Source organism: Amborella trichopoda, chromosome 6 (assembly GCF_054954075.1).
Source record: "Amborella trichopoda isolate Santa Cruz 75 chromosome 6, AtrichopodaSantaCruz75HAP2 v2.0, whole genome shotgun sequence".
NCBI lineage: Eukaryota > Viridiplantae > Streptophyta > Magnoliopsida > Amborellales > Amborellaceae > Amborella > Amborella trichopoda.
In genome coordinates this window covers 38,074,081-38,085,300 of record NC_142341.1, presented here as the reverse complement: position 1 = coordinate 38,085,300, position 11,220 = coordinate 38,074,081, and the positions used below count along the sequence as shown (strand labels likewise).

The window sequence follows — 11,220 nt, the reverse complement described above, 5'->3', positions numbered from 1 at the left end:
TCTTTTAGCAAGGTATGCATTTGATGAGATAGAAATTCGGTGCCATTGTCAGACCGTAAGGTTTTAATGGTGGAGTTAAATTGGGTATGTACCATAGTAAAAAAATGTTTTGCGAGGGAATAAGTGTTACTTTTAAACTGCATTAAAAAAGTCCAAATGCAACAGGTAAAATCATCAACTATGGTTAAAAAGTAACGTGCACCTGTACGTGCGGGTGTTGAGTATGCTCCCCAAATATCACAGTGAATGAACTCAAAAGGAAAAGAAGTAATATTAGAGCTTAAAGGAAAAGGTTTCCTTGTTTGTTTGGCTACAAGGCACATTTCACAAGGACAAGCATTATTATCAGATAATGGAAAAAAAAGAATTGGAGAAAGTTCCTTCAAATGATGGTTGCATGGATGGCCAAGGCGGTTATGCCAGAGCTATGAGATGGAACTTTGATTGCAAAAGCTTTTTATTCTCGAGTCCTTGTAAAAGTAGAGGCCATCACGTTGTTCACCCAGACCAATCACCCTCTTCGTTGTGAGGTCCTGAAACACACAGAAGTCACGGAAAAAAATGGCTGCATAGTTATGGGTTTTGGTTAATTGACTGGCAGATAAGATGTTTAAATCAAAAGAAGGCAAATATAAGACATCTGTAAGTTGCAAAGAGGAAGAAATGAGACAGGTGCCTTTGTGGGAAACCGAAACAATGTTTCCATTAGGAAGTTTGACGGATGGTGCTTGATGCATGGAAGTTTTGTTGTGCAACAGGTCTAAAGAGGAAGCCATGTGGTCGGATGCCCCGGTGTCAATTATCCATGTTGAAAGGAAAGAAGATAATGAAGCACAAGATAGTTTCATACCAGCAAGGTTGGCCGCCGAGGGACTGTGATCCGGGTTGAGCAACATCATCAGTTGAGAGTGTTGTGTTAGTGAAAGATGGACGGCAATGGAGACATCAGCCAAATCAGAATTTTCGTTGGTGCTAGTGGTGCTGGACAATGTTGCAGTAGCATTGTTGCGAGCAGGTTGCCAACCGTGGAGTTTTCGGCATTGACCTCGGGTATGGCCGGAGTCCCCACAATGGTCACAATGAGGTCTATCATGCCCTTTACCTCCACGCCCATTGCCTCTTCAGCGGGGTGGGTTTTGATTGTTGCCATTGGAACTGGTGCGAGAGGAATTTCTATACTCCCCATCAGAACGTCCTTTGCCATGACCATTGGAGCTGAAATGAGCTACAGCCATAGCAGCACCTTCGAAGGGTTGAGATGGCCGGTGTTGAAGGGTTCTTTGCCACTCATCTTGAAGAACCAAAGAATAAGCTTTGTTAATTGAGGGTAGAGGATCCATGGTAAGAATGTTACTTCTCACGGTGGAGAATGAATCACTCAAGCCCCAAGAGAAATTGAAATGCCCTCTCGTTTTGTTTTAAGGTAGAAACTTCTTTGACAGCACCACAGGTACATGTGGGAATAAGGGTAAGAGAATCGATCTCATCTCAATAACCCTTAAGAGTAGTGTAATAGGAGAGAACAAAAAGTTGATTAAGAGTAGTGTAATAGGAGAGAACAAAAAGTTGATCTTGGATGTGAGTGGACATATCAAGGGTAATGCGATAAATTTGAGCAGCATTACCTTTAAAGAAAGGTTTGTGGATATCATCCGAAGCTTCTTTCATAGTTTCAAAATAGATCACGTTGTTAGTGAGGTCCTTGCAAACAACATTCCATATCCTTGATAGGACCATGGTGTTGCATCGGTTCCAAGCGACATGATTGGTAGTGCCGACTACACGCTTTGAGATTGTGCCATCAATGAAGCCGAGTTTGTGCTTGGCGTCAAGAGCGCTTTCAAAATGGGAAGTTATCATCAGTGAGTTGTTGAGAAATAATCAACATTCTGGTGGAGAAAATAAGGAGAAGAGGAATTGTGGGTTCTTCCAGTTTCAATAGACATGGCTGAAAAGAAACTTGAGAGAAATGGGAATTGAAAGAAGTGCGGAAACGAAAGTAAGGATTGGAAAAGAGCAAGAAGCTTAAGCTTGACGCCAATCACTTGGACAAAACAAGAACAGCCACAACAAGCACACCATAAAATAGGAGAGACAAAGGGGGCAGCAAAAAATAAAGACAAGGTGGTTGCTAGCGGGATGGTGGAGATGGCGTTAGGTGGTTGCAGCAAAAAAATAAAATTTGCGAGAGGATGGGAAAGGGAAAGGGAGCAGCAAAGTGGGAGAGGGCTTTTGCAGAGAGAGAGAAAGGACCCTCGATCATCTAGAGGGAGAGAGGGGAGCGAGCTTTCTTTCCAGGGGGCTTAGAGAGAGAAAGGGGTTTGCAGAGAGAGAGAGGGCTCACAACGGCAGGAGCAGGGTAGCAGGCAGCAGACGGAGAGCAGCGAGGGATCAGGGAATATAGCTCTAATCAAATGATACAAACGCTGATTAGTCCTTTGGCTTGCTGGTTTGATCCAGCACTATCCTTGCTCTGATACCATGATAAAAGGCGAAGAGTCAAAAATGCAGTCGACAGAGTATCGACAGAGTATCCTTGCTCTTATACTATGATAAAAGACGAAGAGTCGAAAATGCAGTCGACAGGGTGGAGAGAGAATGAATATCTACGTTTCTGTATATTCACTTTTATCTTTGATAATTTATAACATATATATATAACAGTACATAAAAGAAAATTTCATGATAAAGAGGTAAACTAAATATTTAGAGTTATAACTAAATGGAAGGGATATATATATATGTGGAGGGAGAGAGATACGGAAATGGGATGGATCGGAAAGAATGATTAAATCATAATACCACGAATATTACCAATAGCAGAAAATTAACAAAATAAACAAAGTAAATACCAATGCCATTAACACCAGCTTAAATACAAAATAAAAAAAAGATAGAAATTAGAAATCCAAAAAACGATTCTATGCTTTTTATTTTTCAACCCCCAACCCTTTTAACCATGTGTTTTTGTTCTAAACAATTTAAAAAATGACTCACTTTCATTCAAAAGCCCGTTAACCTCTTAACCTATGTTATGTTTCTTTCTCTAATACCCCAACCTCATAGCCCACTTTCCCATGGTCACTCTGTACCAGAACTCCGTCTCTCTCTTTCGTCTCCCTCTCTCAAATACCCAAATCATAGAACTCCGTCTCTCTTTCGTCTCCCTCTCTCAAATACCCAAATCATAGAGATCATCCTCTCTATCATCTCTTTCTCTTCTCTATGTCATCAGAACTTTCTCTCTTTATCTCTCTTCCTCTCTCTCTAATACCTAACTTGCATAACACATTTGATTCTCAAATCACATAAATCGCATAGCACATTTGATTTTCAAATTTCAAATAACCAAATTGCAAGGCATATTTCATTCCAAAATTTCAAATACCCAAATCGCAGAATCAAAGAAAGGGTTTACCTGTGTATATGGTGGTACTTGTGATATTTCGGCTTAAGAAAGGGTTTACCTGTGTATATGACTGTACTCGTGATATTTCGGCTTGGGATACATTTAAGGTTATAACTACGGAAACCTCATAAAAAAAATAAAAGAAAAAAAGAGAGTTTTGAGCTGTTCAGTTAACGTGTTATGTTTCCCTGCTTATTCTAGCTTAGAAGTGAGGGGCTTGGCTTTGGAGTGAGAGAGACAAACAACGCATAGAGACCTGTGTGTTATTTATGCAGCAAAAAAAAATTCTAAATCTTTGGATCTCCTAAAATAAAAATAATTGTTGACAAAAATAAGGGATTTAAAAATATTTATCTTATCTTATTTATTATTTGGTAGTCGTCTTACTGAATCAGTATGATAAAGTTTCTTAACAAAGTAAAATTGGGGTGACGAGAGGAGGGGGAACAACGACCCAGAACAGTATTTACAATAGCTCGAGTGGTGCTGATTTTCATTTGCCCTATGAGATTCTTTCGGTAATTCCAACTTATCATCTGATCAGCTCGATTGGGCAAGGAAGATCACATCAATAGCCATTGCCTCGCGTGTCTCAAAGTTGAATAAGAGGCTGGGAGGCTGAGGGGCCGAAGATTTGGAGTGAGGGAGAGAAGAGAGAGCCTACGGTTACGGATCGAAAAGGAAGAGAAAAAGGTTAGATTTGGGCTTTTAGGAGGAAGATTGGGGGAGATGAGAGAGAGAGGGGGTAGGGATGATGGTTTGAGGTGAGGTGAGGTAGAGAGGTAGGAAGTGGAGAGGCAGGTTGAGCCAGAGGATAGAAAGGGAGAGAAGAGAGGGGAGGCCCGCAATTTTTGCAGGAGATAGGGAGAGAAGAGAGAGATACCGGGAAAGGAGAGAGGATACTTTAAAAGCCAAATACAAATTCACCCAAGTTTAAACGGATGTCCTCGATGTTTATGCTCTTGATAGGGGGTCGGATGTTTATAATCCTCATAGGGGGTTCCGGTGCTCATAATTTCATGAGCTCGTAACCTCACAGCGGGTTAGGTTATGGTTATGGTGCTCGTAATTTCAGGTCAGGTGCTAGTAATTTCAAGGAGTTATGGTGCTTGTAATTTGTTTGGGTTACGGTGCTCGTAATTTCAAGCAAACTGAGTGTCAATCACCAGCTCGTAATTTCAGGTGCTGGTAATTTCAAAGAGTTATGGTGCTCATAATTTCAGGTGCTAGTAATTTCAAAGAGTTATGGCGCTCGTAATTTGCTTGGGTTACGGTGCTCGTAATTTCAAGCAAACGAGTGTCCATCACCAACTATGTATGTACATAATTTGCTCTTAAACAAATGCAACCACTTAACTATCTTTTAAGAAAAGAAAAGTGAATGATCTCATTATATAACCTCCCTTAAAAATATCTCCTTATGACGCATGTTTCTGTAACCCGTCTCTTTTTTAAATGATGCCACTCCCACATATAATTTAAAATGATGTGCATCGTGCATACTTTGTATCAGACCCGATTTGATTTTCTTCGTCGAGAAAAATATGTATTATAAAAATAATGAAATGCCTTTCTTTTTTTCTTCTTTTCTTTTCGTTTCACTTTTGAGGGATGAAAATAAATAATTACGGGGAAAATAAGAATGGATAAAACATGCAGAAGCGGAAAAAGTTTCATCCTCATTCATTATCAGTCATAAACAACCGCCACACGATCGTGTGTTTCTTATTTACTCTCTGCTCATATCAGCAGCGTCTGGGCCTCCTCTTATTTATTCACAAGCCCCGCTCAACAACGCTCTCTATGCGGCCATGGAAACTGCAACAAAGCATCCCAAAAACCAAACAATCAGCAACTCTCCCACTTCTAGAGAGAGAGATAGATTTGTTCAATTTAGACAGAGAACTGCACATTTAGTAAGAGAGAAAAATGGGATTTGATCATAAGAGAGGAGGGATTTGTTCCTTTTATGGAAAGAGAAGGATTTCTTCATTTCAGAGAGAGAAAAAAAAGAACGATTGAGAGAGGTGTAGAGTGCTTACATGAACTGATGGAGCAGCGCTGCTGAGAGATGCCACAGATTTGTGGAAGTTGCTCGGCACGTTCGATAATCTGCTGCTGCTCTCCCTGCCCTGCTTCTGACATGAGACTCCTAGCCATCTGCCTTATCTGCTCGCACCTGCACTCCTCCCTAATGTTCTCCAATTTCTCGCAGCACCTTCGCGGAGCATCCCTCTGGTAAGGAAAGAGAGTTAACTCAGGCCTCCCGGTCTGGATGAAGCGCCTGCATGATTCTAGGCTTTTCCTCTCCTGCTTGCACTGCTCCCTCTCTCCCTCCCCAAAATTCCCACCCTTAAACACCTCCTCCTCGGTGGTGGTGGTCACAGTCGTCCTGTAAATGGACGCCTCCGCCACCACTGCAACGCACACCACCAAGGCCAGTGCTGCCGCCCAACCAAACCGCATGGCTGCCATTGCTCACTCTTTCTGAGAGTGTTGTGATGGTGGTGATGAAGGGGTTTGGTGCGTCGGGCATTTTATAGTAAGAGTGCGGGTGGTGGAGGTGAACAGGTGCCATTTTGATGTCTTGTCATTACTTTTGCCTGCTTCCACGTTCCTCACTCAATAACCCCACGTAGAACACCAGGCAACAGCACTTGCAGTGCTGTAGGAGCCAGCTGCAATGCAGTCAAGGTTACTTAATGTAGATAGACTAATGCGATCACTTTTTTTATAGAGAACCGGTGGGCCGACCAATTAGATCATCTACATGTTTTGATTCAACATCAAAATTGGGTTCTATCGAAAATCAATCAAAATTAATATTTGATCGGTTTTGGTTATTCAAGTTAGTTTTTACTAGTTTGATCACTTAAATATAGTTAAATTTTTTAATATATTTTATATTTTTTAAAAAAATTTACGTACGGACCTTAAAAACGTATACAAAATACGAGATACTCTGTTTTTAGTCGAAAATTATCAGAAAGTCCAGTCAATGCTTGGTTTTTTTCCAAAAATTACCCCTAAGTTCAAGGATGACAATTGAATTTTTATTTATTTGTTTAGTAGGGCAGTGTCCCAAGTTTAAGGAGCATTGTCTTGGCAGTCCGAGTCCGAGGTTTAAATCTTCTTATCGTTCTTTCTTTTTTTGATAGAAAACATCAGCGGTCTGAGGATAGAAATCTCAGACCGCCCCCTAGACTGAGTAGAGCTCAGTTTTAGGGTGGTTTGATGTTCCCATCCTCAGACCGTTTGTTATTTATGAAAAAAATATTCGGTCTTAGAATTTGAACCTCGGACCACTTGTTACTTTTTAGAAAAACCTTTGTCCAAAAATTGGAACCTCGGAGTGCTCTCTAGAATGAGCATTGCTCAGACATTTCTTCAACTAATGACAAGCGATCCGCAGTTGAAATTCTCGGACAACAGGTTTTCTTCAATACTTAAATTGCGGTCCGAGACTTTGGACCTAACTCTATTCAATCCAGGGGTCTAAAGATTCAAACCTCATACCGCGGGGGTAGTGCCCCTAAAACTCCGAACACTGCCCTATTAAAGAAATAATAAAAAAATAAAACTAACAAGCGGTCTTAGGATGACATCCTCAAACCACACGGCAAATTTGAAAGAAAAAAATGCTCGTTCGTAATAAAAAAATGGAGCATCCTGCATTTTTTATACTTTTTTGAGATCTATATGTAATTTTTTCTATTTTTAAACTATTATTTTGAACTTTAAAAAATAAAACTTAAAAAAATGAATCTGTCCAATTAGTTTAACTAACGATTGGATTAGTTTTACGTGGACCAAATAGCCTTTCAATATTGATAACACTTCCTTGGTAACAGTGCTTTTGATATCAGATTTGGATCAGCGTGATGGATGCATTGCATGTTCTTTTTTATCTGAATTTAAGATGTGAGAATGACACTTGTTAGTGAGGATTATATGCACAAATGTGATGCTCATGCCATCACCATTTGCTTGACGGGGTGTGCTATGCCACCTGTTTTATTAGGTTTGCTCCGTCTTTCACCATGCGATCCATTAATTGGATGGTGATGACCCCTAGTGACCGTACTAGTCAATACGAGGAAGGGGTTCGATCGATTGAAATGCTTGGGAAGAACAGACATAGTAATAATAACTACTAAAAATAAAGCCAGTTTGAAAATCATTACGCATGGGGAGTAAGGAATGAGGGCGCGTTTCGATGGTCTTCTAAGGTCTATATTTGGACCCTCTCGTAGTCCTGGTACAATAAGATTGTAGTTAATTGTATTTGAGCATGCTTCTATGCTTCCTTACAGCATAAACCTTCTATATTTCCTCTTATCCAACTATCCATTCTAAATGAACGGTGTGACCCCATCTATAATGCCATCCTCTTTATTATTTTATTTTTAATCTTTTTAACACAAAAAATTTGAATATAAAATAAATATTTTCAATAAAATAAAATTACTAAATACCCCTAAAAATTTGTAAGGGTATTTTGATCATTATATTTTATTAAAAATATTTTTTAATATTTTATTTAGGTGCGTCCTATTGAGGTGATGGCACATACCAAATTTTATATACATATGGTTAGTATACAAAAAATTAGAAATAAAATATGTGAGGCGTCGGATCTATAGATTAACTGGTTAATGACTCACCTGATAATATTGGATGCTTGGATGAAAGGGGAAGTAGGTTCCAATTTTCATTTTTATTTTATTTTTATTTTTATTTTATTTTTATTTTTTTTTCATACTTCACCTATGGTCCATAGGTTGGACTTTCTAACTTCTCTAAACACATAAAAGATTAAGGATGATTTGATGATCAAAGTTTCGAATGGCGCTTTGTAATGGTGTAGCAAAGTTATTTGGACTTTCTAAATGCCCTAAAGAGCAAAAAAAAAACAAAAAACAAAAAAAAACAAAAACAAAAACAAAAAAAACAAACAGAGAGACCAATCTGTACTGGACACAGTTTCTATGTGGCCAGCCCATATACTGTAGAAATACAGGTTTAGCAATAAATATATTTGTTAAATATAATTTGACCCTAATTTTTATAAAATACATAATTCTTAACATGAAGATCATGAATATAAATAAATTTTAAAAATTAAAAATAATAATTATATAAAGAAAACATTTGAACCTTTAGTTAAAAGTGTTTTCAGATGGACTACCGATTTGCATCCAATTGCTTTATATCTCTTGACCGCATATTGTACAAATGCGGTCCAACCCGCATGCAACAATTGTTCATATGTATTTGAGCAATTAAGGGCCCCACTTTCGAACCGTCCACCATACTTCATTGTGGGGTCATCCTTCAAACCACCCGATTCGGTATTTTGACCGTCAATTGGCCCCACACACTTGTTTTGTTTCGTGTTTAGAGCAGTTTCAACTTTGAAGGTCCAACAAGGGTTAAATAGTAGCAAATATATTAAAAGAAATTCGACCTCACTATAAAATGTCTCAAAATCTGGACTATTTTTTAAGTGTTTTGGGTCGATTTGTAGCTTTCACTCATAACAACTAGCTAGTTATTTTAATATAAAATATAAAACCAAAAGCAACAACAAAAAAAAAAAATGGATTCGCTACCATAGAAAAATTGAGATGCTGAGCTTTTTTTTTTTTTTTTATTATCTAGAAAAATACCATTTATTTTTTGTACATGAATGCCAATTATTCTCACTCATTAGAGCTCAAATTGGATGGCTTGGGTGAGTCACGAAGTCCAAGATTATTATTTTTTTGAAACTTTGTGTCTATTAAATAACACTCATACAACTACCCATTTTGAAATTTAAGAGACAACAATAATTTTGACCTCCTTACACAAAAGATAAAATGAGGCATCTTTGTAGACAATCACTTTTTATCTTTTGTACATAGAAGCCACAATGATTCTTATCCCTTAAATTTCAAAATGGGTGGCTGTAAGAATATAATTGAATAGATACAAAGTTTAAAAAAAAAATACTCACGGACTTCGTGACTCACCCCAAGCCATCCAATTTGACATTTAATGAGTGGGGAAATTGTGAGATCCACGTACAAAAAATAAATTATCTCTTTGTAGATAATCCAATCATAAAAAAAATCAATTTTTTGAAAGTGTTAGTGAAAATAGTGGTTATGACCTTTAATTGGAACTTAGATAGTACTAACACCACAACCCTAGCCCCATTCTCAACTCAAAATTAGCATTGGATTTTCTCAAATTAAGTATCAATTCAAGTTCACAAGGTTTTACTTGTCAGGTAAAAGAGATTGTTTCAACTGGCCCTCCAAATAATGTCACGACATGGGGTGTTTCCAAGCTATTATTGAGCCAAAATGTTTGTAGGACCGAACCATACCATTTTCCAACGACAGGGTACCAAACTTGGGCATAAACTTGCCAAAAAAATTGAAGAAGTATATGAACATGGTACTTGAAGAAACGGAAAAAGACCCAAAACTTGCTCGAACGTCAAAGATTTCAAATTTGTTGTCAGTCTGATCTACATTTTTCCTATGATAAAGCATTCGTTTTGAGGCTGAAGCATGAAGAACCAGGACCTCGTACCATGAATATAGGATGGGTGGAACTTTTTGAGGACCAATTTCCACATTGCGAACCCTAAACTATATAATTCTTTTAATTTGACCAAAATTCAAAAATTAATTATCCACCCATTTATGGCCAAGAGATTTGGATTTATCCTTTTAAGAAAAGGTTTATATGTTTCTTCTACATCATAGAAGTTCTATCCTTCCCCTACCATCCAACCGTCCAATTTTGATCAAGAGAACCACACACCATTTGATCTTTGATCTTTCAAAGTATTTTATGTTTAGTCTATGAATATGAAATTTCGTACGTGCCATCTTCTCATTGGGGCGCAACTATAAAAAATATTAAAAGTAATTTTGCGATAAAGTATAATAACCAAAATACCTCTTGAAACTTTCAGGTGTATTTTGGTTATTTATTTTATTGAAAATATTTTTTTAGTATTTTTTGCTAGTACGAGTTTAATAGAGGAATGGACGTCCAAAATTTGGTGTCAAAATAGTTTTAAAAAAATATTAAAAATAAAATAGTGTATAGATGTGATATTGTCATTGGGACAATCTTAACCCTCCATTTAGAATGGACGTTTGGATAAGGGGGAGGATAGAACCTCTATGCTGTAGGAGAAGCATAGAAAGCTTGCCCATTTCTTTATACAGCTTTGAGGCCCCCATTTTGTAAAAGCTCGGAGTTCATTTGCTTAGCTTTTCCCTTAGGTCACGTTTGGTTAGTAGTAAATATTTATCCCAAGAAAATTATTTACATATGTAAACATGAAAAGGGTGTCGTTGGCATAAGGTTGTAATCTTAAGCAATCCAATTAAGGTGAACATCTAAATTTTATCATATATATAATTTTGATATAAAAAATTTTTAGGATGGCTTGAGAATCTATTTTCATCTATGATTATAAAATTTTAAACTCTACAAATAGTTCAAATCAAGTAGATCTATAAACATAGGCAAATCTTGAAAATGGAATGTTCAAATAATCTGTTGCAAGATACACTATTTCATGGACTCAAAAAAAGAAACTTCTTTTCATATTCATATATTACGTTCTCGAGATGATCAATTAGAGGGTTTTTCAACATATAAACAATCTTTTATGATGGATTTTTGAGGTACATATTTAAAACTTTCTTTTCACCATTTTTGCTAATATGTTTAAAACGCATTGTAATGAATTATGTATGTATGTTTGGCAACTTGTTAGTTTTAAAATATATTTTGTAATTATA

The 11,220-nt window shown here is 37.3% G+C and overlaps 1 protein-coding gene and 1 long non-coding RNA gene across 2 annotated transcripts; both read right to left on the bottom strand.

Annotated features, from left to right (window-relative positions):
• Window positions 1-263: 263 nt before the first annotated feature.
• Window positions 264-2,264, bottom strand: LOC148781740 (uncharacterized). The gene is made up of 2 exons (XR_016058278.1): window positions 851-2,264; window positions 264-533 (listed from the first exon to the last, which is right to left on the bottom strand). It is a non-coding gene; the product is annotated as an uncharacterized LOC148781740 (long non-coding RNA).
• A 2,805-nt stretch (window positions 2,265-5,069) lies between these two features.
• On the bottom strand, window positions 5,070-5,921 carry LOC18435149 (2S seed storage albumin protein). Its single transcript, XM_006845200.4, has 2 exons — window positions 5,452-5,921; window positions 5,070-5,227 (listed from the first exon to the last, which is right to left on the bottom strand). The coding sequence occupies exons 1-2, from the start codon at window positions 5,882-5,884 to the stop codon at window positions 5,211-5,213; spliced, it is 450 nt and encodes a 149-aa protein (XP_006845263.1). The 5' UTR covers window positions 5,885-5,921; the 3' UTR covers window positions 5,070-5,210.
• Window positions 5,922-11,220: the final 5,299 nt, after the last annotated feature.